Source organism: Scophthalmus maximus, chromosome 5 (genome assembly GCF_022379125.1).
Source record: "Scophthalmus maximus strain ysfricsl-2021 chromosome 5, ASM2237912v1, whole genome shotgun sequence".
Classification (NCBI taxonomy): domain Eukaryota; kingdom Metazoa; phylum Chordata; class Actinopteri; order Pleuronectiformes; family Scophthalmidae; genus Scophthalmus; species Scophthalmus maximus.
This window is the reverse complement of record NC_061519.1, coordinates 7,576,416-7,593,212: the sequence shown is the minus strand read 5'-3', so window position 1 is coordinate 7,593,212 and position 16,797 is coordinate 7,576,416. Positions and strand designations below refer to the sequence as shown.

Below are 16,797 nucleotides of genomic sequence, written 5' to 3'. Positions count from 1 at the left end.
AGTGCATGATGGAGTCCCCCCAGAAGTCAAGGCCCAAAGCAGCATTACTAAGAGATGGTTCAGGACTCACCTGACGAGCTCAAACTATAACTATATTAGCCCAAAGCATTATAGAGTGTGTGGAATACATCAGAGTGGCATTTCTTCTTGCTGTGTTTTTCCATAACCCTGAACACCACAGAGTTAATGGATTCTCTCCAGAATCAGGACAGATATTCTTTGGTGTGACAGCTTGTCTTCCCAGGGTAAGTGTGTGTGTGTGTGTGTGTGTGTGTGTGTGTGTGTGTGTGTGTGTGTGTGTGTGTGTGTGTGTGTGTGTGTGTGTGTGTGTGTGTGTGTGTGTGTGTGTGTGTTGAGAATTTTATTAAGTATTTTCAAGATTTCTACATGTTCTACATTAGAACTGGGATATTGGATTTTAAGAGATATGGCAATACTTAACAGTTGAGGTCAGTTGAATTACTCTGCAGTAACTGCATTCCTGCCATGTTATTTCTCTTGACTAGTACAACATCCTAAACCTAATATGTAGTATTGTTTGTACACAGATTCCAGATGATCTTAATGCCTTGTGGGCTTACATAACCTTTTATGGAGGAGAATGTCAGCTTAACCTCAACAAGAAGGTCACCCACTTAGTGGTTAAGGAACCAAATGGGGTAAGTGCATGATCTGTATCTAATCAGAATTCTGTCAGAATTTTTGATGAAATATGTGCTGCTCTCACATTTAATTTACAGAAACTCACAAGAGGGGCTGCCTGCAGGCCTCCACTGTGAGTACTTCTCTGGTGCAGGCTCCACTCTCAGTGCAGGAATCGCACACTAAGAATACAAAATAAAAGCCTGTCTCTGCTCTCAGTACAAGAAATGCACACCAAGAATACAAAATAATAGCATGTAGACACTTATGGTTTAAGCTATGTTTTTTGTCGTTGATTTATAGTAATGTGAAAACTATTATTTCCCTAAACGTAGCATACATATTAATATAGCCTTTTTTTATCTACGTGCCAGTGTAGAGTAAAACGATTAATTAATTCTAAAATAACAGTATCTTCATATTCACACACAATTTATTGTGTTCAAATGGGGTATAAACTCAACCCGTGTAGCGAGGGGCATCCATTCTTCTTAGAAAAAACGATTGCCTTTGAAGAATATACGACAGCCTTTTGATGCAATCAGCTGAATTTATATGAAAAACAATCGACTGGTACTAGATGACAAAAACAAACCTGATGTCTACTCGCACTTTAAACCTGAAGATCTTTAGGAGAGATATACATATAAATACATATATCTTGATTATTCGAGCAATGTCGGCAACATGGCCTACTAAGAATGTTTTTGCTTTAAAACCATATATTCCTAAAATAATTCATTTATATATGTCATGACCTTCATTGTCTTATGTATAATATTCATCATGTCATAATCTGTTGTGTGCTATAACAGTAGATTCAATTCCGCCTAACTCCTACATAAACTATGCTTTGCTGCTACTGTACTCACTTACTCATTAACTGCAGTGTTTCCCATACATTGACAAGACAGTGGCGCCCCACCATAGTCTAATTTGTGCGCCATAGACTCATAACAAACATATTTTTACACTTCTCATAGATAAATAAAAGATCTCTAAAGGTGCGTGAACACCGAATGCGATGCAAATTATTCGGCGAATATAGATTACATATAAAGTCAATGCAAAGACGTGTCTAGACACGTGGTTTTGTGTTTTGCAGGATACTTCAGCAGAGCAGCTCTCGGTCTGTCACCCATTTGCGCACTGCTCTGAGTGTACGTGCACTCATGTTGGGAGAGGCGGAGTGCCCCGCGGTGTTGTTATTAACGTTACTAGTGTAGTGGTCGTTCTCAACATGTATGTTTGGCCCAGGGTGTAGCTGGTTGCAGTTTTCTTTTTGAAACGGCAATAAATTACCTGCAGTAGGCTAATTGAGCTGCGGTGACTGACGCCGCACTACTGCACAAACAACTTTTCACGTGTTTAATCAAAGCTTGGTTCAGAACCCTGAACGCGCTGTTGTTGTGAACGTGCCGTTGTTGTGAACGTGCCGTTGTTGTATTGACAACGTATCTTAAGTTGACGTGTCCCAGCTCCAGAGCACTGATCAGCTGTTTATTCAAAATGTATGGATGCTGAAAACCAATTTTTTATTTCTTTGAAGAACACAAAAACATATGTGGGGGTCAGTATCCATACAACAAACATATGTTGTAAGGCTACAGCACACAGTTGTTTACAGGAGCACAAAGTTCTTCCAGATCTAGCCTCCTAAATTGCTATCAAAGTTCACCAGATTGATGGATTTTACTTTAAAATGTAAATTTTCTTCCGGGGGAGCATGCCTCCGGAACCCCCTTCAGGGTCTGAGGTCAACCCCCATAGTCTCTCAAAATCCTATGGGAAACACTGAACTGTATTGAACTTTGCGCTGAAGTTAATGTGTTGCCAAATTTTTTAATTATTTTAATCTTAGTTTTCCTTGTGTACTTTTTTCTAATGTAAATCACCATTCATCTCTTATTTCGTCTTAATTGTAAAAATAAAAAAAAATTGTAAAAAGGTCTTCATGATATAATCAAAGTGAATTAATAAGTGCTTCATAAAATATCAAAGAAAAACCATTCAAACTAACAGAAATATCATCCGTTTGGCATTCAAAGTTTGCCAAATATTGTCGGCCATCAATAATTTCTTTGCAGAAAAATTTCTTTGCTGGAAATTGAATTTGATGGTTCTACGATCAACTCTCTTGTCTTCACTCAGGCACTCACTACTTTCCTCCTTCCAAAGCTGTCCATACTGGAAAAGAGTAAGATCAGAGTTTTGATGAGATCAAAAGTGTCTCATACCATCAACATGAAGATGTCAAAGTCAATCCTGTATGGTTGCCTTGGAAATCCCTAGCATGTCAGAAAGTTATGATTTTATGGATTGTGACAAATTGTGTAATGAAAATGTCCCCCATCCCTGCAGTTTAAATTGCATTTGCAGATCAACTTGTCTAAAAGCAAGTCAAGAAAAAAATATTAAATTAGCCAATGACTAACAAGACACACGAACACACACATACATATGAATAATGACCTTTAAATGTAATGGAATTTCCCTGTGGACTTCTAACTACCCACATGTATAACATTTGATAATTTGCGTGATTTATATTTAAACATTGATAGTGGCAGCTATTTAGACAGTGAACATTCGCAAGACCCATGCATTCAAACTTTTTAGAGTACTGTAAATCACTTAAAATCTCACAAAATCTTCTTCTACTTCTTCTGCAAGCTGTAAAAAGAGTCTGTTATTTCCTGTACTGAGAATGGAGCCTTCACCGGAGTTGCAGGCAGACACCTCATAAAAAAAGTGATTTAAATTTTTTTTTTTATGCACCACCAAAACAAGTTCATCTTAATGGGTACACTTAATTATGCAATTTTTGTTTTTGGTCAACCCCCCCAGGCCAAGTTTGAGTGTGCCCTGAAACACCCTGGTATCAAGATTGTTACCCCGGACTGGATAACAGATTCTGTTAAAGGTATAAATATGATGTATTTATGCATCCATTTACTTCTTAGCTTGCATCCCTTTGTTGTGTTTTTCAGATGTAGTCTGATGTTGTGACAACTGAGTTGTGAATCTATCTATCTATCTCACCAGACTTTGAAATTTAAAAGGCATTGAATTTCTACTAGTGAAATTTTCAGCTTTGAAATGATGGATTTTTTGTCTCCAAATTTAGCCCCTTCACATTTGAAGCACTTTATTTTTCAACATTGAATGTGAATATTTATTTCTCTAACCATTGTCACATTTGGAGCACTGACATTATCTGCGTTGAAGTTATGTATGTGAATTTTTTGCCTGAATTCAACGCTTCAAACTTTCGATGACTATTTTTCACTTTTCTTTTTCAATGTTCACAAATTCATAATCACAAAAATTCAATTTATGAAATTCAAATCATCCCCAAATTCGGTGTTCAAAATTTCAGATGCCAAAATCACCTCTCACACACAATGTGATTTTGGTAACACTACAGTGCATAGCCTATTGAATATCTTTGCAGTCTTTTGCAGGGCGTTTGTGGCTCAGGAGGTAGTATTGGTCATCCACCAACCCTAAAGTTTTTCCCCCAGTCAGCCATTTCCCCCTTATCCATTATCCAGGACACTTACCCCAACTTTTATTCAGTCTCCAGCAAGGTGACATAAACAAGCGCACCCAGCGAGAAGAGAAAATGAAGAATGAATGAAGTTAGCTGACAGAGAGCAGTGGGCTTCACATGACAGAGCTGAACGATTTGGGGAAAATATCTAATTTGATTTGATTTTTAATTGACCAGATATTGCGATTGCGATTTAATTTGTGATTATAATTAGCACACAAACACACTCGTGTGTTGTTGGTGAGCAGATACGCAGTTACCCTAGGCAACTTCTTATTGGTCAGAATGACTAGTAGGTGCGCAGCACGGCATTTCTGATTGGTGGGCATGACTGTCACCCTGGTCAGATGCGCTGCATTATAATGTATTGTAAATCGCAGCCTTTCGCTATTTGCATTTCGCGCTGTTTCAAAACGCGATTTTGATTTGAAAACGATTAATCATTCAGCCCTATATGACATCAATGTTTAATGAAGACTTCCAAGTTCACAACAAGACTAATTTAGAACGCTGCAGTATGAAGTTCACATAAAATGAAACTCTGATGTCCCGTTCCCGTGAAGGCAGCACGGAGCTGCGCAACACAAAGCTGACAGAAGCACAGAAGAGTTAGGATACATCATCTCGTCCAGTAGCAGTGGCTTAAACTGGCAGTTTTTAATATTGCAGAACACTGTTTTTAGCAAGCATAGCCCCCTTTCCAAAGTAAGTAATTGCATAAAAGACAGCTTTTATACTTAATGGCCATCCCCCCTAGCATGTGGACCATTTGTCAGAACACCCTTAAGACCTTGATGATGCTTTATCGTAAAAATTGGAATTTTCACCAAATGATGTCGTGGAGCAAATTTTAATCATTCGCCATGTAAATTTGAAGTATTTTTAATTAGATTATTTATCAAATGTCACACGTTTAATAAAAGTCCCGCTTTGAAGACCAAGAAAGGCCAATATTCATAGTCATAGCGCCACCTACTCCGAAAAGGAAATGTCAGTTTCGTTCTTTGACCTATTTTTCTAGTGCTTTCAACAGATCTTCCTCAAATCTGGTCAGAATAGTTCCAAGACCTTGATGATGCACTTGAGTTATGCTTTTGAATTGGCCATTTTGATGGGGTTGTTTTGCATTTGGGTCTGGCAAAATTCCTCGCTAGCACACCCCTACAAATTTCAACAGAGTAGTCATGTTTAGGATTTATGAAATTTGGTAGGCAGATCAGGCAAAGACTGTAAAAAGGAATTCAGTTCTTTACTTTTTATGCCCTGTGACTGTGCTGCAAATCAATTTCCCATATGGGGACAATTTGGACAAAGAAAGTGTCTATATATCAGCTGTTATCTTCATTCTCTATTAGCCATATGTATAGCACAAAATTTGTCAAAGAAGAAAAACTTCTAACCTTCAGTTAGATTTAAATCCTTCATTTTAACAGTGCACAATTAAGCAAAAGTAAAACAACAATATATACATACATATTTCCAACAAAAATAATTCTTTTCACACAAATCAGTCGACAATGGATACAAAACATCTGTGATTTGTTCCCTCTTTTACAGACAAAAGCAGGAAGGATGAGGCTCTCTATCACCCCAGACTCACATACATTGATCCTGAGGACGAGGAGGAGAGTGAAGAAGAATCATATGAACAGCACTCTCATTCGGACGGAAGCTACAGCCCCCGACGAACCCAGCTATCCAGTGGTGGCTCCTCTGGGGAAGAGTCGAGTCCCCGCAGAAGACCAGGACCCAAAAAATTGAAATCGGTGTCTCCGTCGTCCCCCACAAAACATGAGCGCCGCAGTGAGCGCATGTTTGACGACTCCGATGACGATTTTTCCACAGAGAAGGAGGGCACCAACCTCAACTGGACACCAGCTGAAGTTGTCACGCCAACACCCCCTATTCTCACTGGCACAGCCAGACGACGGGGTGGGCAGTCCAGCAGCAAACACCCAGTGTCATCTACAGGCAGTGGGCTGATCAACCTTTGTGCCACTGTGCCTCCTGTACCTGGCTGTGCAGGAGCATCGCCTGCAGAGGCTCGCTCTGCTGCTGCTGCTGCTGCTGCTGCTGCTGCTGCTGCTATCAGTCAAAGTGCACAGCAGGGTCAGTATGTGGGAACAGTGACCTGACAAGTTCTCAAGTTTAGTCTGTCAGATGTCTATCAATATATTGAGCTCAGTTTAGATGTCGTCACATTAAGTCGTAGCGATACAATAAAGTATTCCGTTAGGCTGTTTTGTACCAGTGGGTTGAAGCAGTTTATTCCTAAATCTTGACGCAGACTGTGTTTGATCTTAAACATTATATGTGCTGTTAGTGGATGTGTTTCACAGTGAGATTTAAGGCCACCATTTGGGGCAATGACCAAATTCAAGCCAGCCTAAACTCAGACAGTGTATATTTCGGACTAGGTGTTGCTTCAGGGTTTCCCATACATTGACTAGACTATTGCGGCCCGCACTTCTCCTAGTAACATAAACGTTCTCCAGTGTTTCCCCTAAATGCATTCAAGAGCGGCGGTCCGCCACTACTGGATTTTGACTGCCACTCCCGAATTATTATTTATAAAACAAATTAACGAGAGGAGATAGGCCTTGTCTAGGGGTGGGAACAGAAACCTGTGATTAAATGGCCCTAGGGCTGAATTATCAAAGACCGTGGTATCAATAAGCTCCGACGTTATCGGTGCTGCTAACAGTATTGAAGAAATTCATTCATTTGTCTATGATGAATTTTCGCTGTTCCAAATCCTTAGTCTGTTGCGGCCTGCGCTGTGCAGGGGGCATGGCCAGGTCTCACTGCACGACACACGGAGCACAGACAGACACTCACCTTCCCTGTGTGACGGTGGCAGAGAGTGAACGTCTCGTAGTACTTCGGGAAAAAATTAATGGAGAAAAAACCTCGTTGCCACAAGTGTTACAAATGTTTTGTAAGTAAATGCGGTAACATGAGCGATTTGTGAAATATTTAGTGTAAGTGAAAGTAAATTCTACTTCTGCTGGTCCCAGTCAGAGACAACAGCTGCAGCCAGTGTTGGAGGATGACTGAGGAGTGACCCGGTTCATAGTGAAAAACCTATAACCCTTTACAACAGTTCTAGAGTCCAAGGGCTTTGACAGGCTTAAAGTTAGTCACATATCTCAGCACACAATATCATGTTCTTTACATTAATTATTTTTTCAAAATAGTGCTGTTCAGTGTTCAACAATTTACAGAGTACATTGTAAGAAACAAAACATTTGTCCATTCCATTTTATTCTCATTTGGTTAAAATGAGAATAAAATTTTTCTAAAAAGGAAACAAGAACCGATAAGAGTACTGTTAAAGTACCGGATCGATAAGAGTACCGACTCACAATTTTTGTGAGAAAAATTCAATCCTAGGCGAAACATCGTTCTCTCAAGGTGTTTTCACACAGAACTCGACAGATTATTTGCGCGAGTAAAGATTACATGCAAAGTCAATGCAAAGACGCGACTAGATGCAAATGTGTGTGTTTTGCACCGTTGCATCAGCAGAGGAGCTCTCAGTCTCCCATTCAGCCTCGCGCTTCTCACCTCACGTTGACATTTTTTTCTGTATATTCATTATTAAACTGTGGCGGGACAAAATAGCACTGATGTTATTAAGCAACAAGGGGGGTATTCTGCAGGTTGGGAATCTGTAGAAAATTGGCACATTTTTAAAAAATATTTTTTTATGTGCAGTTCTCAGTTTGCAAGTGTTAGTTGTTTCTTATTTGTATCTTCTATCCTTCCGCTGGTTTCACCACCTTTCCTCTTTTTTTAGATGCATCAGTTTCAGAGGGCATCCCTGGGTGGAGTCCAGCTGCTAGAACCCTCCGCAACATTACTAACAGTTCTGACATGCAGCCAGCCAGTCGACCTGCCAACATGGTGCATGTAAGAATTTTTTTCCCTACATAATACTCAGATCAACTATGTGTTGGCTCAGTTTTTCCCCATCTGCTGTCACTGAGGCAACAAGAGCAGGACAATATGTCATACCTATCATCACTATATCATAACTATTGTTCTAGTCCAGCATGAAATTGCTAATAATATATACTGTTTGTCTTTATTTTCTCAACATTATAACTTCCTTTTGTTTGTCCAGATCATCCATAATCTGACAGCCAGTCAGTCAAAGCCACTGGAGCAGCAGTCTAATCAGAGCCATGCTCAAACCCCCAACAGTACAAACCCTCTTCTGTTCAGTCACTCCAAACTGGCTGGCCAACCCTTCACAGCAGAGCAGCAGCAGCAGCAGCAGCAGCAGCAGCAGCAGCAGCAGCAGCAGCAGCAGCAGCAGCAACAACAACAACAACAACAGCAGCAGCAGCAGCAGCAGCAACAACAACAACAGCAGCAGCAACACTTGCTGCAACAGTCACACCAGGCTACCCAACAGCAACATCAACAGTTACCACAGCAACCGCAGCATCCCATGATGCACCTCCAGCAGCAGCATCAGATGATGCAGCTACATCACCATCAGCAACAACATCAACAGCAGCAGTCACAGGTTGCACAGCAACAAGGTATCCCACAGTTGCCCCAGCAGCAGCAACAGTTTCTGCAGCAACAGCAGCAAATGCACCAACAGATGCTTTCCCAGCAGCAGCAGCAGCAGCAGCAGCAGCAGCAGCAGCAGCAGCAGCATGCGTTCCCCCAGCAGCAGCTTCGGCCCCAGCAGCTCCCCCGGCCTGGTTTACAGCAGCTACAGCAGCAACAAGCTCTGCAGCAACAGCTGCAACAGTTCCAACAGCAGCAACGTATGCAGATGTTACAGCAACAGCAGAATCAACAGCACTTACACCAACAGCATCTACAACAGCAGCAACAGCATTTCCTACAACAGCATCACATGCAGCAAATCCAGCAGCAGCAGCAGCACCTGCAGAACCAGCAGCAGCAGGCCCTGCACCAGCAGCAGACGACAACAACGCTGCAGCCTCAGCTCCAGCAGCCTCCTCACATCACCCAGCTGTTTGGACACGAGCCGGGACAAGAAAGTGAGTTCAACCAGTCAGTGTGGTGGGGGCCATGGTAACTTGGCCGTACTGTGTTTTATAACTATTTAAAGATAAATTACTCCTGTCCACTTTTGTACATTTTAAAGTTAAATTCGTCAATCTGGTGCTCTTTGATAGCAATTTAGGAGGCTAGATCAATGAAGAAATGTATGCTCTTTTAAACAATTGTGTGCCGTAGTAAAGAATCTAATCATAAATCTATGTTGTTATTCAGCTATTCTGCCGAAGTTTATTACACTGTGCATTTAGTCACTTTAGATATCATAAAAACAGAAAACCATGAGTCAACAAATTAAAACACCGACTTAGTGTCTGTATTCTGAGTGAGAGTACTATGTCCACTCGGCAACGAGTTAAAAATTTGTTTCCCTATATTAATTGGAAAAAAATAATAATACAACAAACAACAGGAGCCAAGAGGGCACTAATGGAGTCTGTGGGCTGCGAAATGCAGTAACGTTAACAAACGAGACCGACTAACCAACAACTTAAACCAACTGTGACGTGAAGAAAATAACCTGTACTCAGTCTGTTACACCTCAAAAACAGTGACAAAATTCTCTGGTTCAGGGTTCTGTGTACTGAGTCGGGCTTCACCCAACTTTAAATAAACAGGTGAACAGTCTTTGTGCACACTCTGCAATCCGGCTTCAGGCCACATCTTGTCCTGTCCTGTATTCATGTACTAAGTTGTAAGGTCTTCTCGGCTGATAGAACATGAACACTTTCCAAAGCGTTCATCACACTAACTGCAATTCCATGGTTGAATTTCAAAAGCCTCCCACTCCGGTCCAATTACCCGCAGGCTACTAATCTACAGCAGTGATGAACTCCTGTTACTTCAGACCTCACTGCTGTGTAACATCAAGCCTATTAAGGTCTTACCATGGGAGCTCTGGCCAAGAAAGAGGGAAATACGAAGGTATTTGTTGCAGGTTAAGGAGGCGTCCATTGTGCAATAACCCAGCTACAATAATTTAACTCTAAGTAACAGAGTCAGTGCTTTATACGGCAAAATATACCAGCTCCAAACTCCAGCTTCAACCTTATGCCCACAGTGCCAGCTGATTTTGAGACTTAATAAACGCCATACCTGTAAGTAGGGCAACTATTTTAGTAAATAGCTTGGGGACCGACATCTGTGTTGTGATTCGGTCCATTCACTTGTGTAACTTCTTTTTTATTATAAATTTTAGTTCCCCAAGATGGCTTCCTGTTAGGCTGTGTGTTTGCTATTGCTGACTACCCAGAACAGATGGCTGACAAACAACTCCTAGCCACATGGAAGAGGGTAAGATACTCGCATAGAAGAAGAGGAGAGTCTCCCTTTACCACAGCCTGGGATAAATGAGCAGCAGCTAATGTTATGAGCAGTAATATTAATCATGACGCATGTGTGTGTTGTAGGGTCTAATTAAAGATATATTAAACATGTTTTTTAAAAAAGACAGTGAAATGTAACAGATTGATGTGGATAACTTTATTTTTGCTAATCTGTTCCCTTAGGTCATCCAGGCATGTGGAGGTACTGTTGACCCTACCTTGACCTGCCGCAGCACACACTTGCTGTGTGAGAGCCAAGTCAGTAACATGTATGTACAGGTAAGGATATGTGCTGTCAGAACATACAAAAATAAGTACTTTATATATTTCATACTGTCATGTACATACTTTGACACAAAAAGCAGGTGTCATAGAACAGATAGAGTCATTATAGAAGATTAAGAGGTAGAAGGAACATGTTGACAGGAAAAGGGTTTGTCTGAAAACTGAATTTGCAGCTTTCGAAGACAAAAGCTGCTCACCAGGGGTCTGGTTCGGTGCAAACCAGAGCACGCTGTTCAGTCATTCATTGATAGGTCAGAGTGCCATCTCCCTCCCTGCAGAGAATTTCATAACTTCATGACCCTCGCGGGAACATGCAGCTAAAACTAAAACAAGGGCTGGCTGCCTGCAAGGACTGTAAAAACGTTACAGATGTTTGACGGCCCACCTACACAGGATTTTACCCAGCGAGGGAGGGAGAGAGACCGTGAAGGAGAAGAAGAGAGGGTGAGCAGCATAGTGCAAGAGAGTGAGGCAGAGAGCGCAAAAGCACAAAGTTGGAGATATGTAATTTTTTGGTTCAATATGAAACTGACAGTCTAGGTAATTAATGGGAAACATTGTTTATGTTGTGATTAAGCACTAGAGATATACAAATTAATTCTTATTTTTTTCTGATCTGCAAAATAAATGTCAAGCTATCCTGCTCTATGGTTTAATAAAAATGTGTAATCTTTGCTTTTGTTAGGCACTAAGAGAGGGGAAGCGCTGTGTAACAGCGCATTGGCTCAACACTGTACTGAAAAGAAAGAGGATGGTTCCTCCTCTTCGGACGTTACATCTGCCCTTCGCCTTCCCTCCAGGAGCCAAACCCTGCTCTCAGCACGTACGTCCAACCCCACAAACAGTTGCTTTTCTCCACAGTCACCTTTGTTACCCGCCTGGGCTGTTGGTTTACTTTATAAAGGCTCTGATTTAAATATGTGATTTAAATATCAGTGAATTGTTATTTAGCAATTGTTTTCTTTATTTACGTATCCACCCATTTCCATGTAACCAGGCAAAAGTCAAAATGAGATGGAAACTTAAAGAGCGACCTCCTATACTTAAAGAGTGGCGCCCCTTCACAGGGAGGCACACTGACCATAAACATGAACCACCTCACCATGAAATGTAAAAGGAACATAACTCCATATTGCACCACCTTATTATTTTCTTTTGTGGAAAAGAGACACATATTTTCCTTCCTGTGGGGCATCATTTGCAATCTGCCATATTTTAGCCAGTGCTACCTCAGTGTAAGCTGAAACTTTCAGGCTGATGGAGCCAGCAAAGTTACTTCTCTGGTGACAGATTGGGCGGCTGTGGCTCAGGAGGTGGAGTCGGTCGATCCGAGCTTCCCCCAGTCTGCATGCCGATGTGTCCTTGGGCAAGACACTTAACCCTAGAATTGCCTCTGGTGACTCTTCCGAGAGTGTATGAATTGGATAAATAATACAGTGCGGTGAATAGCAGCGCTGTGTGAATGTGACTTGGGCTGTAAAGCGCTTTGAGTGGTCTATAAGAACAGCTCAATATATATACAGTACAGTCCATTTACCATTGCCAAAGTGGAAACACTCCAATCCAGGAAAATCCCTAACAGACAAAAAACAAAACAAAATGGTGTTTCTTACATCTGCCTCATCTCTTTCTTCTCACCCCCTTATCATTCTTCTCAGATTATATCAGTGACAGGTTTTGTGGATGCTGACAGAGATGACCTAAAGCTGATGGCCTACCTGGCTGGTGCCAGATACACTGGATATCTGTGTCGCAGTAACACAGTCCTCATCTGTAAAGAGTAAGATTGGCAGGGCTTTCTTGGGAGTATCTAAGTTTTTGCACTTTAAAAAGATAAATACAGGGGTCTTGTGTTTAAATGTACCTCTGTCGAATACTCCTTTAACTGAAGTACTGAGGGTCGTTCATAAAATGCAGTACATTTTAAAGCTGCAATCAAGATTGAAGCAGAAGCTGGTTATAATATAAAATAAATATTAAAATAAATTATAAACTCTCAGTTTTTGGAAACTTGAAAGAGAATGATAAACAAAAAATTGTAAACAAATACTCCACTGGATAGACATCAAATGTATTTAAAGAGCACATTTTAAAACAACAGTTGACCAAAGAGCTGTACATTAAAATCCCAAAACCCAAGAACATACAAAACAAAGTTTTGAACGCTAAAACACAAGGACTAGTTTTACAGACAAAAGACAGGGAAGAACAATCGTTGTACTATGTTGAAAGCCAAGGAGTAAGAATGTGTTTTAAGATGGTGCTACAGGCGCAAAGGCACGATCTCCCCTTTGCTTCAAGCTCTTCCTGGTGATAACCAGAAGCATCAGGTCAGCGGATCTAAGTGACCTTGATGGGGCGTGGGTTTGTAAGATGTCAGACAGATAGGTTGGAGCTAGCGCATGTAATGACTTGTAAGCAAAATATTAAATCTTTAAATCAATCCTATAACGTAAAGGGAGCCAGTGAAGGGAGGACAGTATGAGGGAAATGTGCTCACGCTCGTCTTTGCTCATGAAATTGAGTGTCAACTGCATAACAGTGGAATGAGATTCTATAATTTCTAAAAATCAACCCTAAGGGAAGCAAGTCAGGGTTGCAGTTACTCTATCCACACTTGAACAGCAGACAGCCACGATGTACTCAATATGAGTGCCTGTCCCTGTGCCATAAAGCACTAAATATATGTGATGTGTATCAAAAATCTGACTTTGCACCATCAGTTTTAAATATTGTCTTCCAAACCGCCATATTGACTTGAGCTGGAGCTGTTAACATGTTGATGATGTGGTTGTCTTGATGATCTCTCTTCAGACCTAATGGCCTTAAATATGAGAAGGCTAAAGAGTGGAAGATCCCATGTGTGAATGCCCAGTGGCTGTGTCATATACTGCTGGGCAATTTTGAAGCACTGAGACAGACTCAGCACAGCAGATACTCCATCTTTACACAACCTGAACCATTGATGCCCGACCCACAGCTGGTCCAAAACCTCCTGGGTATGTACAGCTGAATATACCCCCATGAAAACAGACCTTTATTTTACATTGGCCATTACCTTTAATTAAAGTTTATCCAAAGTGCAGTCAAGTGAAAACAGTCAAATCAATACAGTGGCAAGAAATTAACTGGTTTTCTGAATTAATTGGTCATAAAATGTGATGGATTCAAAATCAAACCAAAAATCGAAGTAAAAAAATGTAAACACACTGATCCAACTTGTGTGAGTTCTATTACGGCAACTCATTATGATTCATTATGTGGTCCCCGCATTCCTGTATGCACTCTCAACAACATCTGTACATGCTCCTGATGAGTCCGCAGATGGTGTCCTGGGGGTTCTTCTTCCAGACCTGGATCATGGCATCAGTGAGCTCCTGGACAACACAGTGTGTTGGTACTTGGCGCCATCAGATGCATGCATGATACATAATGTCCCATAGGTGCTCAATTGGATTTAGGTCAGGAGAACGAGAGGGCCAGTCAATGGCATCAATGCCTTCTAAGCAGTGTATCAATCTTCTCATTTAGGAATCGGATTGGGAAGCAATTTCACCTGCTTTGTTGCAAATTTAAGTGACAACAGGTGCAATGGAGAAGCAAAAGCAAGACCCCCCGAAAAGGGAATGGTTTTGCATGTGGTGGCCACGGACAATTGCTTTCCTTATCCTTCCTGATTAATTATTCCCTAGTTTTAGGTTCTGCTAGCAACTGGTAGCATGAGGCGGTACATGCAGCCCAATCAGGTTGCACAGGTAGTCCAACTCCTCCAGGATGGCACATCCATACGTGTGGTTGTAATAAAGTTTGCTGTGTCTACCAGCAGTCTTAAAAGCATTGAGGAGATAACAGGAGACCGGCTGTTACACGAAGAGAGCTGGGCAGGTCCCTAAAAGGGCATGAAACCAGCAGCAAGACCTGTATCTGCTCCTTTGTGCGAGGAGGAACAGGAGGGCCCACTGCCCAAGCCCTACAAAATTACTTCCAGCAGACTACTTGTGTGCAAGTTTCTGACCAAACTGTCAAAAACGGACTCCATGAGGGTGGCATGAGGACCCAATGTCCTCTAGTGAGACCTGTGTTCACACCTTAGCACCATGCAGTTCGATTGCCATTGGTGAGAGAACACTAGAATTGTCAGGTCTGTAATTGGTGCATCCAACGCCACCAAGTAAGACTAAGGCCCTGTCCCAATCCTCTCCCCTTAACGAGAACACTTGCTTTGAGTTCCCTCCACAGAAGAGTCCCCTCAAAGAGGGAAGTGAGAGTGAAGGTATTGGCCTATGAAATGGGACACCACTATCATTAATATTATGCAAATTAGCGTAGCGAACGTGCTTTCCTACGTCACACGCAGCATCGACGTGCCGATTGAACCCCAGTCCAGTAGATGGCGGTAATACACTTTGCCTGTAAACTGCCATCAAACCTTACAGAAGAAGAAGTAAAGGTACTATTTTTCATTCCGTTTTAAAATGCCGGTCCCAGCGGTTGTGCTGCCGTTTGCGTGGGCTATGTTGATTTATCTCCGTTTGATGAATCAACGGAGAAGAAATACACAAACCAGAAGAATCGTCGCTTGCTGAGTTCGCAAGGTATCCTGGGTAATTCATGATACTCCCTTGGCTGGAAGTCCGGTACCGAGCTGGCTAGCTGCCGAGGGATGATTTGAAGGGGAAATAGGCACTCCGTCTTGCTCCCTAAGTATTGGAACACCCTACCCCTCTGCGGGAACGTGCAAATTCTATGGCTAGGGCTCAAATCTAGGGGGAGGGGGTGTATTGGGACAGGGCCTAAGACTATCCCGTAGTTCACTGATGCCCTGATCCAGGTCTGGGAAGAGATCCTTCAGGACACTATCCACCAACTCATCAGGAGCATGCCCAGAGGTTGTTGGGAATGCACCCAGGCAGGGCAGGGGCTATACAGTCTACTGAGTAACATTATGAGTTGCTGTGACAAAATTCATGCAGGTTGGATCAGCCTTGAAAGTTTTTACTTACATTTTCGGTTGGATTTTAAACATATTTTCGAGGTGTGTGTGTGTGTGTGTGTGTGTGTGTGTGTGTGTTTGTGTGTGTGTGTGTTTGTGTGTGTGTGTGTGTGTGTGTGTGTGTGTGTGTGTGTGTGTGTGTGTGTGTGTGTGTGTGTGTGTGTGTGTGTGTGTGTGTGTGTGTGTGTGTGTGTGTGTGTGTGTGTGTCCTTGAATGCCTTCATGTGGGTCTAAATGACATTGTCTTTCTTTCTCTATAGCTGCTTGGAGAACGGCGATCAAAGTATCTCCTGAAGCTTTGGCGGTGAGTTTGTTGAAGTGCTGTTTCATGAGATGAATGCCACATTAGAGATGTTCTGATTCCGATACCGGTATTGGAAATGCCCCCCGTACTGCCAAAAATGCCAGATTGGGCATTGGTGATTGGGTGAATCAATGTACCGATCACATACCATGTTTTTGATGTAGTTCCACCCAGCACTTTCCAGCATGAATTATTGGCTAAATGCATTTTTGCTAGCTTTTGCTAATCCTACATTACCGGAAATCACTTCTTCTCCGCTGCTCTATAAACAGTACTTATCATGACAGTACAGCGCAACTGCTGCTTTGGAGTGACGAAGAATATGTGATTTTCAGGAGTGTAGAATTAGCCAGAGCTAGTGAAAATGTCAGCAATTTGGCAATATTTTAAGCCCCAAAATGTCGTTTTTTTTCTGGGTCTAGTCTGCATCTTTCACAGTAACAGTACACTACGTCAGTGTTTAATTGTGGGACTTTCCAGCGTGAAATATTGCCAAAATGCTGACATTTTCAATATGGCTTTGGCTAATGCTACTCCACCTGAAATCACTTGTTCTTTGTCACTCCAAAACAGTATTGAGCGGCCAAGAAGTGATTTCCAGTTGTGTCGCATTAGCCAGAGCTAGTGAAAATGTCAGCAATGTCACGGTGTA

General features: G+C 41.8%; 1 protein-coding gene across 1 annotated transcript in view; it reads left to right on the top strand.

Moving 5' to 3' along the window:
• Positions 1-16,797, top strand: part of paxip1 (PAX interacting (with transcription-activation domain) protein 1) — a 31,105-nt gene that overhangs the window by 5,422 nt on the left and 8,886 nt on the right. The window contains exons 4-15 of the mRNA XM_047332030.1: positions 182-245; positions 549-659; positions 3,490-3,565; positions 5,753-6,304; positions 7,995-8,107; positions 8,322-9,219; positions 10,437-10,531; positions 10,747-10,842; positions 11,534-11,671; positions 12,507-12,628; positions 13,663-13,847; positions 16,102-16,145. Of these exons, the coding sequence (XP_047187986.1) occupies positions 182-245; positions 549-659; positions 3,490-3,565; positions 5,753-6,304; positions 7,995-8,107; positions 8,322-9,219; positions 10,437-10,531; positions 10,747-10,842; positions 11,534-11,671; positions 12,507-12,628; positions 13,663-13,847; positions 16,102-16,145 (2,494 nt within the window). The remainder of the gene's footprint in view (positions 1-181; positions 246-548; positions 660-3,489; positions 3,566-5,752; positions 6,305-7,994; positions 8,108-8,321; positions 9,220-10,436; positions 10,532-10,746; positions 10,843-11,533; positions 11,672-12,506; positions 12,629-13,662; positions 13,848-16,101; positions 16,146-16,797) is intronic.